This window comes from Dreissena polymorpha, chromosome 13 (assembly GCF_020536995.1).
Source record: "Dreissena polymorpha isolate Duluth1 chromosome 13, UMN_Dpol_1.0, whole genome shotgun sequence".
NCBI classification, from domain to species: Eukaryota; Metazoa; Mollusca; class Bivalvia; order Myida; family Dreissenidae; genus Dreissena; species Dreissena polymorpha.
Genome location: NC_068367.1, coordinates 21543984 through 21565150, shown reverse-complemented (window position 1 = coordinate 21565150; position 21167 = coordinate 21543984). Strand labels below are relative to the sequence as shown.

General features: G+C 34.8%; 3 protein-coding genes across 3 annotated transcripts in view; 2 read left to right on the top strand and 1 right to left on the bottom strand.

Moving 5' to 3' along the window:
* LOC127855047 (uncharacterized) overlaps positions 1–21167 on the top strand; it is a gene marked incomplete in the record, with an annotated part of 514210 nt that overhangs the window by 81955 nt on the left and 411088 nt on the right.
* Positions 13355–15896, top strand: LOC127855050 (uncharacterized). The gene is made up of 6 exons (XM_052390390.1): positions 13355–13474; positions 13787–13952; positions 14215–14319; positions 14753–14791; positions 15329–15389; positions 15608–15896. Exons 1-6 carry the CDS (start codon positions 13367–13369, stop codon positions 15732–15734), a joined length of 606 nt encoding a protein of 201 aa, XP_052246350.1. The 5' UTR covers positions 13355–13366; the 3' UTR covers positions 15735–15896.
* Positions 15846–19726, bottom strand: LOC127855049 (putative nuclease HARBI1). The gene is made up of 5 exons (XM_052390389.1): positions 19006–19726; positions 17687–17788; positions 17330–17407; positions 16951–17057; positions 15846–16619 (listed from the first exon to the last, which is right to left on the bottom strand). The coding sequence occupies exons 1-5, from the start codon at positions 19541–19543 to the stop codon at positions 16425–16427; spliced, it is 1020 nt and encodes a 339-aa protein (XP_052246349.1). The 5' UTR covers positions 19544–19726; the 3' UTR covers positions 15846–16424.

The window sequence follows — 21167 nt, the reverse complement described above, 5'->3', positions numbered from 1 at the left end:
GCGAACAAGCTAATCAAGGACGACAATAGCGAACAACTAAAGTGCCTTCAGCGCTTTGATTTATAATATACATTATGTCTATGTTATATGGCGTATAGCTACTAATATATGTGTGTATAAAATATGTTAACCGTCTTTATTTTTTAAATAAATGAAATCATACTGAAACTCTACGAATTGAGGATTTACATGTTTTTATGAGCAGTCAAAGATTATTACAAACAACAATTATTATCTTTTTTAATGCAGACACTTTAAAAGACTGTGGGTGCGGACCCAGGATCCTGCGATAAATCAAACGGAAAGGTACTTTAGGTACTTAAGCTACGTTGAAGAAACTCGGACATTGTTGACGCCCTGTCTTCAATAAATACTGTTTTTGAGTGAGGTTAAACTTACAAATGTATTTGTTAGCCAATTGACGTGTATCGTGGTATTTTGAAATTATTTTTAAAATAACTGGGCTAAGCATTGGTTTCGGTAGAAAAGTACTGCAACAATTTCGCTAGATTTGAACACATTTAACACTCCGCATTATGATATTTTGATTAATTTTTCATATTTATACCAAGTGAGTTTTCATTTGACCGCCTTGCGGATACAGATCCATTAGCATGTGCTTGTGTATTATAATAACAATTAATGAGTTAATTTACTACTTACAGTATCGTTATTTTCATCAACATCATCGTTATCAACGTTATCATGATCATCATCATCAACATAATCATCATCTCATCATTATCATCATCATCATCATATCATCATATCATCATCATCATCATCATCATCATCATCATCATCATCATCATCATCATCATCATCATCATCATCATCATCATCATCATCATCATCATCATCATCATCTCATCATCAGTCATCATCATCGTCATCATCATCATCATCATCATCATCATCATCATCATCATCATCATCATCATCATCATCGTCGTCGTCGTCGTCGTCGTCGTCGTCGTCGTCGTCGTCGTCGCCCTCGTCCTCGTCCTGCTCCTCCGCCTCCACCGCATCATCAGCAGCAGCATCGTCATCAGCAACAGCAGCAGCATTATCGTCACTATCACCAACAACATCGTTATGGTCGTCATCGTCGTGATCATCATCATCAGTGTCATCATCATCATCATCATCGTCATTGTTATCGTCGTTGTTCTCCTCCTCGTCGTCGTCATCGTCATCATCGTCGTCATCGTCATTCTCATCATGAACAATTTCAACAACCGTAAAACCTATCGCTCAGCTCATTTTTGCAGTGAATTCGGATGTTATATCAAATCTTTTTGATTAATAGAGTTTGCTGCTTAATGTTTAATAACTAAATAATAATGTTGATAATATTGAAAATAAATGGTTTCAATTTTATTTATCCGTTTAAGATGCAGTATTTGACCAAGTCAATTTGTCGCTAAAAGTAGTCATTACACATTCAATCCAAAAAGCGTTACGAGTTGCTATTGAAACTATAATCGCATTCCGATAAAAATGGTGTCTGTATTAGGGCCTGTTTAATTTCTACGCTTAATTGCAATTCATAAAAATATTTTTAAGGGTACCGGTATATCTAGACACACTCTGTTATCCAAACAACCCTTGTGATCATAAACAAATAAACAATGAAATATAAATAAAATTAGATGATAAAAAATGGTATCTTCCTTTTTGCTGTTGCTAGTTATCAACAGAATAGCAAAACTTTTAAATATAAATTATATTCAATTCATAGCACGCTTAAAGATTTGAAGTTTATCTAAATCTATAAGCACAAACATATTTATGTTTGTTAATACAAAGCTGTAGCAGTTTTCTGATTGCGCTTGAAAAGATGTGATTGTTGTTGTTGCATTAATAGTATCATTAGTTTGTATTTCCAGATTAGGTATTCCACCATACATTTTGTTTTTAATCAGATGTCTTATAATTGGCATTGCAATATTTCAATAACGAGTAATCAACACAATTGACTTTATGTATTTTTAATTGTTTATCCATATTATCATTAACACTTGAGGGAAAAATAAGCTGTGTCATTTTTTATTTTTTATTTTACTTATGGTTCAGACAACTCTGCTTTTACTATATGCCGTAATAATTATAAGTTTCCGTTCACTTAAAGATATTGTTTTTCGTGTTGGAAAATTTAAATACGAAAAATATTTAGAGACAAGTGTGTTATGTTTGTTTGTCAATTATTTAATTGAAGTAGAAATAATACATCAGTGTACATAATTTTATTGTGTTGTTCCCTTCGTTCTTTACTTTAAAAATGCAACTTAACAGCTTTGCAATCAACTGAAATAATATATAAAAAGTAAAAACAATAAACGTTAGGCTTTCTTAATACGATATCATTTCAAACGCTGTTGGAAGGAACCATTGCTTATTAGAGGTTTACAAGGTAATTTACCCAAGTACGCAAATGTAATGGTCGATTGCCCTTAGGCATGATTCTGTTTTATTACTTTAATCCGGTTGTAAAAATGCATGACCGAAGGGTCATCAGATAAGCAAAAACAGGGTCAAAATCTGATAAAATAGCGCTGTTGAACTGACTGTACGAAAATCCGTATGTCCGAAAATTTAGAATCATGAAAACATAAATATTTTGGCTTAAAAAGGAAATGTAAGAAAATTTAGAATGTAAGAGAAAATACGGTGGTTTTATGGTGTTTAAATCGATTAGAAATAGCAAAACCTAAAGACATTATCTCAAGTGTGATTTTCAAAAGATTTTATATGAATGTACACACACGGTAAAACTAGTCTATTAAAATGAAATACCTTCATTGGTTCTCATGTTTTTAATATTTATTAAACATAGGGATTTGTGAACACTTGTTGTTATATAATATTGAAATGTACACGCATACTGAACATAAAATCATTAGCATAACGGCTTAGTTGGTTTTTACTAAGATTGCAATAGTGTTTATTTTATTATTATGAATCTTATGAGGATAATTTTGAAAGTATGACACAGAGTATCTGAAGAAGATATATACATAATCACATATGTTGTTGTTGTTGTGGTTATTGTTTCAATATTTTTATGAGTATCATACATTCAATGACGAATAGCTATTAATTTGTCATACAAACACCATAATTATTATTTGATTGCGGAGATTAAACAAATCGATTCCCTAGTAACTGATATAACTGATACATTTTTGAGCGACAATTTGAAACTAAATCTAGTATTATTTAAATTTGATTATTTTGCAGACCTTTTTTATTAACCCCAATTATTGTGTACGCAACGTTTCTTTTATTTAAATCGCTGAGTACGAAGCATCAAGCTATTTTTTAATTAATTGACAGTGATCTTTAATGCATGTCATAATATAAATTGAAATCAATCTTAATTAAAGCTTGAGCGGTTGGTTTGTAATAAGTTTTGTAAATGTTGCTGTAGGATATGTATGCACAATAAATACTAACGCTCTGGCATATTGTGATGGTGATATGATTATATATTGCACAATGAATATGTGATGATGTTCTTGTGATAATAATGAGGCTATAATTAGTTTTTGAATTAAGCTAGCTAATTTCAAATAAGATACAAACACATCCCAATCCTAAAATTATCAGTAAGTTATAGTATTGTTTGCCTCTAGGCGCATAATTAATTGAAGGCCTAGTTTATCTGTTAATCCTCGCCCCATGTGGTGTCCCAGTGGGTACACTGATATTAATACACGATGTATTGGTCCACAATTAAATCTCTTATAAAAACATGTCCCTCAGGTGACTGAAAAATGGCTGTGTAGATACAACAAATACTACTACAACGGAGACTAAGATAACACATGTTACAATTAATTTGACTTCCTTGCGTTCTTCTTATACGACAAACACTTCTAAAACAAAAAAGCAAAAAGCCGCTACTGCTACTGCTTCGGCTACTCTTACTGCTACTGCTACTGCTACTGCTGCCGCTGCCGCTGCCACTGCCACTGCCGCTGCCACTGCCGCTGCCACTGCCGCTGCCGCTGCCACTGCCACTGCCGCTGCCACTGCCGCTGCCAGTGCTGCTGCTGCTGCTGCTACTGATAGTGCTACTGCTACTGCCACTGCTACTGCCACTGCTACTGCCACTGCTACTGCCACTGCCACTGCCGCTGCCACTGCCGCTGCTGCTGTTGCTTCTGATAGTGCTACTGCTACTGCTGCTGCTGCTGCTTCTGCTGCTGTTGCTGCTGCTACTGTTACTGCTACTGATACGGCTACTGATACTGCTACTTCTACTGCTACTGCTAGTGCTACTGCTACTGCTACTGCTACTGCTACTGATTCTGCTACTGCTACTGCTGCTGCTGCTACTGCTGCTGCTGCTGCTGCTGCTGCTACTGCTACTATTGATAATAATTCTCCTTCTACTTCTCTTTCTAATATTGCTAGCGATGCTTCATAATTTATTTTTAAATGTATCATTTTGTTAAAACAGGAAAGAACTGTTATATATATTTTCTTAAAGGGATCTTTTCACGCTTTGGTAAATTGACAAAATTGAAAAAAGTTGTTTCAGATTCGTAAGTTTTCGTTTTAGTTATGATATTTGTGAGGAAACAGTAATACTGAACATTTACCATGCTCTAATATAGCCATTATATGCATCTTTTGACGATTTTAAAACCTAAAAATTATAAAGCGTTGCAACGCGAAACGATTTAATAATTTGGAGAGTTCTGTTTTTGTCGTTAAATTTTGTGAAACTACGAAGATTGCTTATATAAGGTATAAAATACGTCAAGAATGTGTACTCGGCGGAATAGCTCAGTAGGTTTAAGCGTTTATACTACAGGACTCTGTCAGGACTCCAGGGGTCACTGGTTCGAACCCTGCTCCGGGCAATGTACATTTCCTTTTTTTTTCTTTTTTTTATTGATTTTTTACTGGAGCTTTTATGATCCAATGTTTACATTTATCAATATAAAGCATTTAATGAATAAGTTTAAAAAAATGCCAAAATCTGTGAAAAGGCCCCTTTAAAGGTGTAAAGAATCTAAACTTTTCTGCGATTAAAGTTTTATTTAACTGGATTAGTATAGGCCACATAACAGACGCTATTGTACTGATTTGTACTAAACAACATTTTGTCATAATCAACAGTTTTAACATGCCGCAGTTTCCTTGGAAGTTGACCTTTGATTGGAGTTATGTATAAAACATTAACAAGGTATTTGTTGACAGTTTGTCCTGTCACAATTATATATTAGTTGAGCCAAACGTGTGATAAAGATCCCTTTTGGGGTGGCGATAAATACTATTTATATTGTTCAACAGTGGGAGACTGAGAAAACATATGTTACAATTAATTTGTCTACTTTGCCTGCTTCTTCTTTATATATTTTTCTTGCTAATCGTTTAAGTTTAGTTTTAGTTAAGTAGGTATATCAATTTACATTTTTTGATAGATATTTTTTTGGATAGTAATAGTATGTTTTATTTGACTTGACATCATTGAACCGGTTTATTCATTGATAAGATCGGGATCTCCACAGGTGTTTAATCTCGATTGTTAGGTGGGGAGAAGGGTCCGAATGATAATGTTGTCGTCGGCTTACGAATCACATTTCACAAGTTTTAGACAAATATGCATACGTTATAAACCTAATTTAAGTATTACATAGATAATAACTTATCTTTATTTTGATGAACTACGTTTAAGGTATAAAACTATAATTATCTATGTGTTGTGTGCCGCATACATACCATCTTGCTTTTTTAAATTTGATCACAACGGTCCGAAGTCATAAACATTCATTATGCATGGTTGCTAAAGCACAGTGTATACTAACTAACCTATGTTTATTGTTGTTTGCTAGGGTTATTATTATTATGTTTTATTTTTTTTTATTTTGGGGGGGGGGGGGGTGGGAGGGCTTTTATAGAAGATTTCAACTAGTCCATCAATTAACGAAAAAAAATATTGGTATAGGAAATATAAAAGAGTAATAGACAGTTTCATTCATGCTTTTCTATTATGGTGTTTTAACGCATATAATTATGTATGGTTGATGAAGCACATTGTATGCTACCGATGTTTATTGTTGTTTGATGATGATGTTAAGTTGGTGTTGCTGTTGTTGTTAATGATGATGAGGAGGAGGAGGAGGAAGAAGAAGAAGAAGAAGAAGAAGATGATGATGATGATGATGATGGTGGTGGTGGTAGTAGTGACGACGACGACGATGATGATGATTTTGATTATGATAATGAGATTTGAATTAAATTAATGCGCAAAGATTTTTCTTTTTAGCGGCCAAATGCAGATATCTGCGCTCGGCCGCTGTAAGGGTTATGTAATATTTGCAATCTACATAGGAGTCAATAGCAGATACCAAGCACCATATGCTTATGAGAAACAAAAGCAAAATATTGGCAATCGCTGAAATCTCGAATATGACTTAATCATTTTATTAAATGAAAACCGGTAACTATTTTAAACGGTTATTATATTGCAACAACTTAGCGTTGTTTATCCAAAAGACCATTGTTATAATTACAGGGACGTCAATAGGCCAAACTATTCAGGAAATATGATTTGAGTCGTCAAGGATAGATTTTGAGATCAATGTACGTCCGATGAGATTTAAAGGGAGTTGGAGGCGTAGGGACAGATTCGTTCGAGTACGCGATCATTTGAGAACAAATTATGTTGAAGCTTTATCGGAATTCCGGAAATTTGCGATCGGTACCGATTTTTCCTGGTTCTTTTTTATTGATTCTGATAAGTTAGCGGCCGGCACGGACATGAATATTAACTGACGAAAACCTCTTCGCTACTTTCCGAAAATCTTCGACATGTTGCAAATATCCGTAATATTCCGCATTGTACTCACCAGAAATTGCAACTAGAAAGACTACAATAAATCAATTAGCTACGGCTCGGGCGGGGATTTACCTTTTATCCCTGTAAGGGACCTAATGCCCCAGACTACCGGCTATTTTTTCCGGAATTCGAACTTGATACACTTGATATCCCTGAATTAAATATTTATATCCGCAATTTTGATCTCTAGAGTGCTGACTGTTAGTATTGTATTTGACTGGAATGACTGTCGATTATGTGTTTTTAAGATTAAAACAAGCTTACGAAGAACTTTGTGTTTGCTTTTTTGTACGCTTTCTTTTTAAAAATGTATTGTCCGCCACGGACGCAACAATTGACCAAATGTACCAGATTGTGGTCTCTTTAAAGTGCTATGTTTTTACTGCCGTGATATCTTTAACAAACTACACATCATTGATCGTGGACGTTTTATACTCTTATTGAATTTGTTTCCCCAAAATATGCTCTTCTATTAGTAGATGTTTAGGTGACGATGTTCTAATTATAGATCTTACACGGCCAAGAAACACTAGATAGGTCTTTGCAAAGAGAGCTGTTGGATATCGTGAATGCGTTCAGTGTGGCCTGTTTATTTCAGAAAGCTATGTGCAATGTTTTATGGGGATTTCTATCAAATTGCCAATTGCAAAATTTGATTTAATTCATTCGGACCTACAAGCGGGAAACTTCTTCATTAAAATTCAATGGGCTTTTAAGAAGTTCGTTGAAAGGCCAAATTTGACGTTAAACAGCAACGCCGAAAAAATTGCTACTCAGTCTTATTTATCACTTTTTTTGTAAGATTTACCAGTAGACGTTCTTCAGTGAAATTAAGCAAACACACAGTGCCGACAAATATGGAAGGGTATTTAGGTAAAAATTACATCCTTCTTTGTGACTGTGTCATGATTCTTGATGGTACTTTCAATTAGTATGTAGACACCTTTTCATGCTTGATGACACTTACATCTTGCCTGATGTCCAATGTCTATTTACATTCTGCTTAATGGTATCATGCATGTGTACAGATGCAACATTCTTGTTCGTTAATTGCATGCTGCATATGTGTATGTTGGTTTGTGCAGAGAGACTTGTGCAATAGGCGCAGTGCATAATGAAATCAAATATTAATGCGTTTAATAAATTAACGCGATGGTAAGATGTGAGTTTCACCCAAGCACAAAGCAACATACTATCATGCATGATACAATGATGTCAATTGACAGTCATTCCGAAATGCTACGGAGGACTACGGAAATTTACGGCGTATAACGGAAATTTTATGTTATAGGAGAAGTTGCGCACCTTTGTAAGATATTTGCTACTGAACCGAAATTAACCGCGTGTTTGTAGACTTAACTTTTTTTTGGTTAATGACTAACCATAATTTTTGTACAGTAATTTACCTTCAATAACCAAAGAAAGTCTATGGATATATTTCAATATATGCTACTAATGCATGTATGCAGAGCTCCAGATAAGACGCTTAAAGTCGTAAAAAATTGAATTAAATTTAGTAAAAAAGTAGACTTAAATTCTGTGCGTACGGTTACACATTGGAAAAATAAAATAAAAATTCAAAATGTGTGATCATGCGTAAAACTCAATATCAATGCATATAATGTAAACATTTTATCAATGAGTTCCCAGTCGTCTAGGCCCTCATTACAATTATGAAATCAACAGCACTTTAACGTTATTATGAATAACAGACCATCTTTACAACAGTCGAAAAGCCGAACGTTTTCCATTATCTGGTCCTTTTATCGCAAAAAGTCTGCTGTAACCCGGCAATTGTCATTAGCTCTTCTTAGACTATAAACCTAAATGCGGATGTGCCAAAAATTATATTTACCTGAAAAAAAAGAATTAATAATAGACTTTAAGGCTGGATTATTATAGAGTGTAAACCAAGATTTTGCTGAAAAAGTTATCTGGAACTTTGCATGTATGTTGAGAGGAAATCGATTACATAATTTCAAATTTACTAGAGTACTTTTATATTGCACCACATAAAATGCTTTAAAACTATAATATTGAAGTGCACATATAAACTTTATTATAAATGGGTAGGTATTTCGTGTCAATCTCTTTCACATATGAAAGAGCTGTTGGTCATGCTGCTTTAAGTACATATAGATGCATGACACAATTTAGATTAAGCAAAATAAAACACTAGGTATTTGCCAAGAGTCAAATATATACGAGCAGTAAGAGCGTAATCGTGCACAGCGAGACTTACTCATGTAGAATTGAAACTCTTATTGCTTTCTTTCGAAATAATTTCATGTGTCCGATCTAATATGCAATATGCCCGGTGTTTTTTTTTTGCGGATTAATGTTCCGTTTTAGATCCATAATTAACGAATGCCTCAATATTTTCAAAAATTAACACCGGGATAATGTTCACCGACATTTTTTCATACAGATTGGATTTAAATATTATAGAGCTTAACAAAAAATACATTAAGCCCTGTTCTCCCGGCACACGTGCTGGACACACAGGTGGTTAGCGTGTGGCTATGGTAATAATTAGTGAAAACATCTTTTTGAATGATAAATAATCATATTAAAACGAAAAATCAAATATTCTATAAAAAAAAAATCACTACCGTTTTATATATAACAAGGTATCCAACTCGAAATCATCCGAAAACGGGGTGCATCGTTTTGAGCAGCCATTACTAAATTAATTTTGCAGCGATTTTCATGACCCGGTCTTATTCAACGCAGAAATGAATTTCCTTTAAGGAAATGTATATATATTGTTATATTTCTACACATGCTGGGTCAAATTTTAAGAAATAAAGCTATACATAATTCGCTTGACCCAGTTGTTATCGATCAGACCGTATTTATGAATGAAATCTCCAGTTGTAAAGACATTGGAGCAATGAAATCACTCTTGTGTTTAAAATGTCAGTTGGTTGAAATGTATGTAAACAAAGGTTTGAAAATGCGCTGGACAGTTAGTTTTGATGCATAATTCTACGGCAAGCACGGTAAGAATGTTTTTTTCATACGTTTTATTGAATTATGGTATCGAGGTTCGTGAACTTTTCAGGGAAAATGCCCATTTCCCCGTGAAGATTTCAGTCATGAATACTGTCTGATCGATCACAGCTGGGTCACGCGAGTTGTGTATCGTGTTATTTTTTTAAAGTTGACCCAGTATTTGTAAAAATAGTGCAAGACATATACATTTCCAGAAAGGAAATTTATTTCTGCGTTGAATAAGAGCAAGATCGTGAAAATCGCTGCAAAATTGATGAAGTAATGGCTGTTTAAAACGATGCATCCCGTTTTCGGATGATTTCGAGTTGGATACCTTGTTGAATATATATTTAACTTATTTTTTTTAAGAAAAGTTGATTTTTCGTTATAATATGATTACTTATCATTCCAAAATATGTTTTCACTAACTAGTATTATAGCCACACGCTAACCACCTGTAGCTGGACACTTTTAAAAAACACTATACAAATTCAAGTACTTATGCACTTAATTGATTGTAAACAATGACGGTTGAAATCCGTGCGTGGGAATTTTTCTGGTAACCAAGAGCGACGTCAACGTTCATGACAAACCTGTTTATATGACATTTATTTATTGATTTTTTCCAACTTGATTGAAAATTATGTTTTATGATATTTTAATACATGTAGATGAAGTAGTTGTTTTCTCAACGAGGAGTACAATAGTTGTACAGTACTAGACACGAGTACTTGTAACTTTCAGGTTTCTCTGTATACCACAGACATTATATAGTCATAAAATGATAAATATGTGTTTATAGAAATTGTAATTATAGCATGGTAAACAGACTAGAGAAATCTGAAAGTTTCACGCACAGGTCTGTGGCAATGGGGGTTTGGGCTACTTTATAAATATGAGGTCGATATGCAATGCACATCGGTAGATTACGTCTACTGTAATTATTTGGACTAGGGAAGGGCCACAATTCCAACACATCAGCCCCGTTATGTTCTGAATAAAATACATGTATAATTTCTTGAGTGCCAATTGCATCTTACAAATATCAAAAACATTCACGGCAGTCAATTCATTGTGTAAACTTACTGGTCTTCATGGCAATAATGAACGTATTTAGTTTAATGGAGATTATATAACGAAGGGAACTAATTCAGCTTATTCAGTTTACTAGTCAAAATGATTCGGATGTTTTCGCTTTTTTTTCCGGAAAGTAATTTATTCAACATACGGAAAATAAACGCGCGCCACCTGATGTCATAATTTAGTAACTTGCATTCTGCTTACTGCCTGTTGCTAACTGCCGTTGTTAATGACGCTTAGTGGCAAAACCGATTATGACTGGTTTCAGGAATAATGAACACACAAACATTGGATAGTCACCAAGCATGTTGAAACAATCATCAAGTATAACCGATAGAGAACAAGCATGTTGGAACTGTCATGAAGCATGTTAGAATAAACATCACGCATAATGTAAATATTATTCATGAATGATGTAATGTTGCAGCAATCATCAATTATAAACGAATAGACAACAAGCATGTTGGAATTGTCATAAAGCAAATTAGAATAAGCATCAGTCATAATGTAAATATTCACCACGAAGATGTAACTTTTACCTAAATATCCTTCCATAGACATGTGTTGTTACTAAAACAGACATAGAGATTTGAGCATTGGGAGTGACCTAATCATACTGTGCTTTAGCAGTATTACGGAATACCGTTAGTGCCATCGTGGTTACACATTAAAATCCAGAGGGCGAGAACGCGAGAACGCGATAGTACGATGGCGACAATGTGACAATACGATGATGACAGAGTGACAATACGATGGCGACAATGCGATAGTACGATGGCGACAATGCGAGAACGCGATAATACAATGACGACAATCAGACAGTGCGATGACGACAGTGCGACAATACGATGGCGACAGTGAGATAGTACGATGGCGACAATACTACAGTTCGATAGTGCGATAATACGATGACGACAGTGCGAAAATACGATGACGACAGTGCGACAATACGATGGCGATAGCCGACAGTGCGATAGTACGATGGTGCCAATGCGATAACGCGATAGTATGATGGCGGCAATTCGAAAATGCGATGGCGACAGTGCGACAATACGATGGCGACAATGCGATAGAACGATGGCGACATTGCGATGATACCACGGCGACAGTACGATATGACTATCGCATTGTCGCCCCCGTACTATCGCACTGCCGCCATTGTATTGTCGCACTGTCGCATTGTCGTCATCGTACTAGCGCGTTTTCGCAATCGTACGAACGCATTGTCGCCATCGTATTGTCGCACTGTCGTCATCGTACTTTCGCGTTCTCGCATTCTCGCCCTCTGGATTTTAATGAGTAACCACGGTGGCCCTAACGGTATTTTGTATAGTAAAGTGCGTAAAATCTGGTTTGGAATAACAATTTTTATGCCGAAAACAGATGTTGAAAACCCGACTTTGTTTTATAAGTAGTAGTCTAAATATACAATGAGTTTTCCGAGCATTAAATAAACATATTAAAATAAAATTCATGTTCGTATCAGTTGAAGTTCTTGTTAATAGTAGAAGCAAAGAACACAATAAAACGCTGATTGGGCTTACTAATTTGAGGCAAGAAAAAACACATCGCGCTATTATATATAACATATAACGCGCATCCGCAAAGTTCGAGCGCCCGTCTCGGTGCCGTCGTTTCCGGTGAAAGTTTCGCACAGGAGCTACCGAGTTTGGATATGAGACCACGAATCATGGCTTGACTTTATATATCAGTCAGCGTAGTACCTGACCAGACTGCGCGGTTGGACAAGCTAGGATGGACCAACTTCGGCCGCATATGACATAAGACCCATTTTCGCATGACGCGGGTCATCTAACCTTTATAATGTGTATATAGCTTTGAATGGAATTTGCACATAGTTTTTGGCATGGACTTATTGTTATGTTAATGTGTTGCACGCTTTCAAAAGCAGAGGGCATATATAAGATCAATTATACTACGGAGTTCATTTTCTGTTGCAAAATGAAATGCAATAAAGATTGTTACTTAGCGGTGTGTACAGTATGACAGCGTTGTCTGTCTGCGATGCATTTATACTGGTTCTAAGCTGGCTTACTCACCAATTGGACTCAACCATCAGCAGCCAATTGTATAAACAGTGGTTTAAATTTACTGTGGTAATTTGATTACCGCAGTAATTTGCATGGTTAGGTTACCGCCGTTTATTTTCATTTGTATAAACGATGGTTACTGCGCGGTTACCTAACCATTGAAATTTGTCAACTTACCGCAGTAAAATTACCAACAATGCAATACCGGTACTTAACATGACGTCATTTTCGCGCAAATTGTCAATTTGACAGCCGACGTTTTTGCAAAATGGAAAATGTCAACAAAAGAGCGAAAGCTTTTAACGAGTGCGAAATCGAAGTAATGACAGATTTCATGAAATTGAATATTCACAAACTTAGAATTAATCATGGCTCGGGCGGTCCGGGCATGGTTGCTCGAGTCCGTGAGATTTGGGACGAACTTTTAGCTGGTGTAAACGCATGCGGAAACGGACCGAGGACACTACAACAAATCAAGGAAAAGTGGAGGAACATGGTAAATATAGAATTAGTATGTCTTTTACTAGAAATTTACATCAAATATACACCATTTCCAATTATACGAGTGAAATTGATTTAACGTACGACAAAATTAAGCGAGCACTGAGGGATATTTCGACCGGTGGTGGGCTCAAACCCTCGACTGCCGTAGTAACGACAGGTTTTTTTCTTCATTTGAGCTAACATCTCACACACGGGTGGCGCAAACTACAATTCATAGATTTCTAATTCACCTAGTAATGGCAGAATATCGAAGAATTTCAAAAGGCGAAATGAAATGTATCCATTTATGTTATATTTATTTTAGACCAAAAACGCTAAAGCCGACGTTTCAAAGGAGCGAAACCATGCTGCCGCTACGGGGGGAGGTCCGCCATTGACTGAAATGTCGCAGACCTCGCAGGCGGTGGCGAGTCTGTTTGCCCACTCGGCATCGTTTCATGGCGTCGTGGACGACGCAGATACCGTCATCGGTATGTTTAATATTGTTTTAAGATTATAGTAATACAACTGAAAGATATTCCCGATATTTCATCTTCATATTTTTACCATAGCCAAAGATAATAAATACTATTATGAAAAAAAAATCGAATACTCCAAACGATTTCTTCTCTTACCTTGTGTTATTAATTATCCATTGTCAGTGATACATTAGATCCTTTCCAATCATTTTCGAAACAATTTCAGTTATACTCCTAACACATTCACGCATTAATTAAATCCGAATCGTTGTAGCGGTTACTCCTCCATCGCCGGGGTTCCTGGGCCTGCCCATAATGGAGTTATTAACCGCCATGGACATCCCGGATCCCTTCGGTGTGGCGGAAACCTTTCAAGACAGTAAGTACAGACACTTTAAAACTCCATGCTTTAACTTACAGGAACCGAAATACGACTGTCTACTTCGACATCCACAGACTAAATGACGTTGACTTTACACAGCGACTGTTCCAAAATGTTTGGGTGAACTCAATGACTATGCTTTTGAAATGTGCATTGTGTACATTTAAAAAAAGTTGTTCCTTTCCTTATAGTTATATCGAAGATGCACAAATATTCGCCACTTATACGTTTGATGTACACATCTGTTTGTCAATGCGGTTTTTAGCAGTAACATGCTAGATAAATGAATATGTGTATTGTATTGTTTATAAAACTTACCCGTGTTATAAATGAGCGATTCCGTAAAGAGCAATATGTAGGGGTCCAATGAGGGAAAACTATTTCCCTTATTTTTTGTTTAAGATAAAGATTTGTTTAATTAAATTTCCAGATACGCCGAGATGCCCGAGAAGCAAGGAAAACTCAAGCGGTAAGTTCTTTCATCAACATAACTCTAAGTCTATAAAGTAATATGTACGAAATAAAAAAATATATATTTGTAAATGTTAACAGTGTTTCAATATTTATTGAAATGAATTGTATATATCATAAAATGTAATGCTATAATTACAAATACTTCTTACACTAGTAACAGTACCACTAATAGTACAAGTGCTAGTGCTACCACTACCCCTAAAACTACCGGTACTATGCTACTGCTTGTGGTAATACTACTTCTACAGCTACTTCTAGTGCAACTAATACTACTACTGCTACTTCTAGTGCTACTACTACTACTACTACTACTACTACTACTTCTACAGCTACTTCTAGTGCTACTACTACTACTACTATGACTGATATTTCTACTTCTACTGCTACTACTCATACTTATGTAACTACTACTATTACTACTACTACTTCCACCACCACCACCACCACCACATTTTCTTCTGTTTTCCTGTTTTATTCTGTTAAATAACTTAAAATTATAAAATATATTTGGATATTTGTTGTTCCATTCTAGCAACATCTGTTCCATCAGCCTCAACCTCAACCCCACTGCCCAGTGACAGTAGCAGAAAGAGGTAATAATGGGATATGTAAACATGAGAACTATAACTATTGATAAATCAGGAGTATTCTTTTTGTTGAATCATTTTCTTTTTATTGGCAAGTTCATGAAATGTAAATGCTTGATATTATTATGTCTTTTTGTTAAAGCTTCAATTCATTAAAATGTTCATTTAAATGTAAGATCAAGTACATGTACTTTGTGACATACTTTTAAACATTGATCTTTAAGGACTCTCAAAGATGCCCAGTTAGAGGCCCTGGAAAGCCAGGCAGAGATGAGTCGGGAGGGGGCAGCATGTTACCGAAAAGTTGCACGACTTGCAGAGCTATTGATAGAACGCCTTGAAAAACAATGAAAACATTTATTATTTTTGTTAATGTTATTTTACTGTTAAATCTTTTTGTTTGATAGTTTGATTTGTTAATAACAACAACAGTTAATACAATTATAATTTATTTTACTGCATATGTTCATGCATTTTCACCATTTTAATTGCAATAAATATTTCATTTTCCTATACAAAGATGTCCCTGTTTATATACAATCGAAAGCTTGAAGTACACATACATTGCACTATTACTTTATTAAATTAATAAACACAGATGAAAAATGGCAATTGATATCACCCGCCGATACGCGCCAAATAAAGAACAGGGCAGTAACTGTAAAGTAACACAGTGCAGGGCTATAGATATCAGTGAAAATAATTGCAATAACATTGCATTGCAATACTCCACACTGATATCTATACACTCATGTCTTTTTTTATGTAGAAATCTCTTTTATCGTATCTTAGATATAGCCCTAAAAAGTTACACCATATAAACAACAAAGGACAATAACTCTTTATTTTAGAATGTTAAGGGTTATCGTTCTTGTTCATGGTATACACCCACGCCTGACAAGTTTATGACAGACAGACAGACGAACAACGCTCAAACTATATCCCTCCGCCTTCGGGTTGCAGGGAGATAACAAGAAGAATGAAATTATTATCAATGTAGCACTGTTACATTCAACATGAAAAACATAGTGGAAAAAACACTTAAACAAAATACTGTTCAATCAGTCTATTCCTTACACCATGTCCGTCCATTGGTCCGTCAAAGTTCTGTACGTCCGGTTGTTCGTCAAGGTCGTCTTGAACATCCGGGTTCGGTTCCCCCCACATCCATCTCATGTTGTGCAGCACAGCGCACGCCAACACTATCCGCGTCACCTTTGCAGGCTTCATTCGAATCTGAAAATGAAATACTTCTAATAATAATTAATAAATAAATAAAATCCTAACTGCAACATTCACATAATATGTGTCGTGTTCTGAGAAAACTGAGCATAATGCATGTGCTAAGTGTCGTCCCATATTAGCCTGTGCAAGGATGTTTATTATGAAATGAAATACCAGTTATTAAGTATCAAACTTCATTAAGGTAATTTTTAAGCTTCCTGCATGAAACATTAATGAATATTGGTAAATTTTAACTGCTTTTGTGTTGACAAAAGACCTTATTCATTCAATTATTAAAGTTTATTATTAAATTTATTATTATTAAATCAAACATTAAATTTACCTCCACATGCAATATATGGAAGGTCCTCTTCCATACACCAAAGCACCTCTCTATAATGTTTCGCGTGCTTATGTGTGCTTGGTTGTACCGTTCTTCGGCTTCATTTCCTGTGATAATGGTAACAATAATGATAATTATAGTTATTCTCATATAAATAATTACTAGTATTCATTTTATTATTATTTTCATTTAACCTTTTTGCTTTTTTCCTGTGATAATGGTAACAATAATGATAATTATAGTTATGCTCATAATAATTATTCATTTTATTATTATTTTCATTTAACCTTTTTGCTTTTTTATCAGCATATTAGTATTATTGTCGTTTTTAGTGCATTTAACAAATTATGATATTTAAAAACACAACAACTGATCTTACTTGGATGCAATATGGGTGTCATTAGGAATGGTCGACAGGGATAGCCACTGTCTCCCAACAGCCAACCACGTCCAGGATCTGCATGTAAGATAGATATATAGCAAATCACACATATCACAACACATACATGTTTATTAAATAATTTATTTAATTTTTAATGATATAACATAGTATAACTGTAAGGTATAATGTATTTTAGGATTAAGTACATGACTACATCACAGTCTATCTTTACTTTATTATAAAATACTAGGAGTCTATGGAAGTCACAACATGAACATACTAGTAAAACTCTACCTGTTAAATAAATAAATAACTTTCAACATTATATGAGGTAATACAATTTTTATGCATTACCTTGATGATTTGCATCTAAATGTCTGCCAACGTTGGACATCCTGAAAACGTGGGCATCATGGCAGCTTCCTGGCCAGCAGGCATTCATGCTTGTAAAATTCCCTATTGAAAATGGATTTAAAACATGAGCTAAACATTTTATTCCGTGTATCATAATTAATTTACATAGGAATCTCAGGGTTGTTATTTTGTATAATTATGCTAAAAATGTATGTGAATTTTAATATTAGCTGAAGTTTTTATAATAGATTAAATAAAACAATGTCTTTTGATAGATTCTGTTACCAGATAACACAATTAAACATATTTTAATAGTTAACAAAGATAACATGTAAAATTTATTTGATTTGCAATTTGTAAATATGTAACTCAAGATTTTTTAACATTAAAATCTTTTGTTTAATTTAATGGATGTCCTCACTATTACTGCATTAGATTTACAATAGATGAACTATTTTTAGAGATTTATCTTGAGTTAAATAAGAGAAAATAATGTTGTTTTAAATGTAAAGCAGCTTTGCAGTAGTCTTAACTGTTAGAATTCTTTTACAAAACAAATAATTAATTTTATATTTCTATCAAATTAGATATATAATGGGCTATTAATTTTCAGAGATAACACTTATAAAATGTGCAATTTCTTTCTCTTGGGAAATTTTATTTTTATGTCTTGTTCAAAGACACAAAAAGTTATTACAATTTTTAATGAAGATTTTTGGTCCAAATTTAAATATTATATTTTGCATGCACCATGAATGATTTATAATTCAATTCTTACAGAGAAATTGTCTTAGTTAATACACATTTGCAATATAAACATATTGTAATATCTACCTCCAATGATAATAAACAATCAAACTAAACCTTAGCTTTCAATATTTAAACATTTTACATATGGGTAAATACAAGATTTTTCAGTGGGTACCCCGTAGGGAACCTCAATGTCCAAAATTTCAATGTACACGAACTGTGTAGTCATGTATATGCATTCAGAGAAAACTGAGTGGATTTAGCGAGTTTTCACACGTTAAGTCGCAGATACAGTCGCATTTTTATAGGAAAGGAAACGGAGTTAAATAAACGTGGATGTGCACATGGACAGCAGTCATTTATGTTTAAAGTGGATAGTATGATTTGTTATTGAAATGTGATGCGATCATTTCGTTTTATGATGTATTGTTTAATATATTAAGACGAAATTCTTGCATTGTGAACATCATTAAAATAATGAAATATGAACTACGTGTTTTGGATAAGATTCCATGGATTTAAAAATTAATGCAGTTTTTCCTGGACATCAATAATACAAATTGGCTTACCGTCTCTGTCACAAGTTGCCTGTACGTTGATCGAGTGATAGTGTTTCCTGTTGACGTACGCTGCTTCGTCGGGCTGCCCGGGTGATAGAAGACGGATGTGGGTTCCGTCTATACAACCAATGACAGAAGGGAATCCCCGAACCCGGAAGAAGTCATTAGTCGCTCGGCGTCGGTCTTCGTCGCTGGTTGGAAATTTAATGAAACGGTCCTTCAGTCCGAAAATAGCGTCAACGACAGCGGTGATAACCCGAGAAACAGTAGCTATGTCAACGCCGAAGGTGTCCCCGATAACCTGAAGAAAATTCCCAGTAGCCAAGAATCGAAGAGTTATAAGTATCTGCTGCCGTGTTGACAGAGACCTGTTTCGTCGCGTCTGTCGTCGTAAAATATGGTCCAAGAGGTCGACAAGTCGGTCAAGGCTCTGGGCAGAAAACCTATACCTTCGGCGCAGTTCGTCGTCATCAAGTCCATTCGTTTGTAAGTCAATTCGTCGAAATCGTCGCTGTCGTCTGTGTCTAAAAAAAGGTACGTCCGCCATGTTGGTCAGTAGTCCGTGTGGTAACCAGCGTCTAACCAGCTCATAGAGGTGGGTTACAAATCACCGCGGTAATAGAGCGGTTACTGGCAACGTCGTTTTTTATACAAACCGCCGAGACGCGGTAACCACAGCGGTTACTGCGATCTTGTGGTTACCTTGTGGTTAAATTGTTTATACAATCGGCTGCTGCTCGAACAAGAAATGATAAGTTCTACTAGCACAAACCTTTAATTGTAACCCATTTTAAAATTATTCATGTTATTTATATTATTCAATTTATTATTCAAAATTATAATTATTATTTCCTTTATTGTTGTTTTTCGCATTAAGAAACTTATTCGGCTTACGAAACTGAAAAATCCCATTGGAAAAAATCCCATGGGATTTTTTGTGTTTTTTTTAAACACGACTAAACGCATTAAAATATCGTAGTTGTTCATCATTTCATAAAATATGATGTTTCTGAAAGTTTCATGAATAAATCTCTCAAAATAAGAAAAAAATCCCATGGGATTTTTTTCTCCCATTTTAAAATGGGATTTTTTTATTACTAAATATTTTTATATATAGTTGGCATAAAACCAATATACAGTCCTTAAATAACGTTAAAATACTTGCAAACGCAAATAAAACACGTTTTTTAAAATGTTCAAAATCCCATGGGATTTTTCTCCCATTTGCAAATTATGGGAGAAAAAAAATCCCATGGGAGAAAAAATCCCATGGGAAAATCGAAAATCCCATGGGAAAATGCAAAAATCCCATGGGAACCCCAACTTTGCTTATAAATTTCATAGTGAAGAAAACGCGTTTTTTGAGTGAAAATAACCAATTATTAATCAACGATAAGACTTTTATCGCATACTATGTCTCAAAGTAGCAAATCTTTAAGAAAAAGGGTACTTAAGTTTGCGAAATTTCGGTTTCGCAAAGTTTTTCCGGTGGCCGTTTAATGTCACATCTGGGCAAATTAAAGACAAATAAATATGATAACATGTTGTAAGGGTCAAATTCAAATTTCTGCTTGCTAACAAACAAATGTAAACATGCTTTCGTTTATGCTCCAAATGCGTATATTTTGTAAAAAAATTAATTTATTGAACAACATTTTTTTTCTTATTTCCGAGCTGTTTATAGTAAATGGTCTTACGTTTGTTGCAGTTTCGGTCGCCATTTTCGTCTCTCCATCCGGCCCTACATTTAGTGATATAATAATAGTATGGCTGCCAATAATAGCGCCAGGCGGAACATCCCCTGCAAAAATGTCATTACGGCTGAATACAAAATATAACACGCTGCACCAATTTAAACAATTCACATTGCTTGCTACACCAGCAGGAAAGAAACCCTATTATAGAATGTAGTCATTTATAAATGCTAAGAAACCAATTACCAAAGAGTAAAACACAACAAAATGACAGATGACATGAATACAAACATGGATTAAACTTCGACCAACGTTTTTGAACGGTCAATACCATTCGATGTGTGTTAAAGGAGCTCCGACCCCACATTTTTACTCACATTATTTGTAAAACATATAAGCGTAATTGAAAGTCTTCTAAAAAGTAAAATTACTACAAATTTATTGAAATTATATAAAAATTCGCGTTGCTCTTTGTAG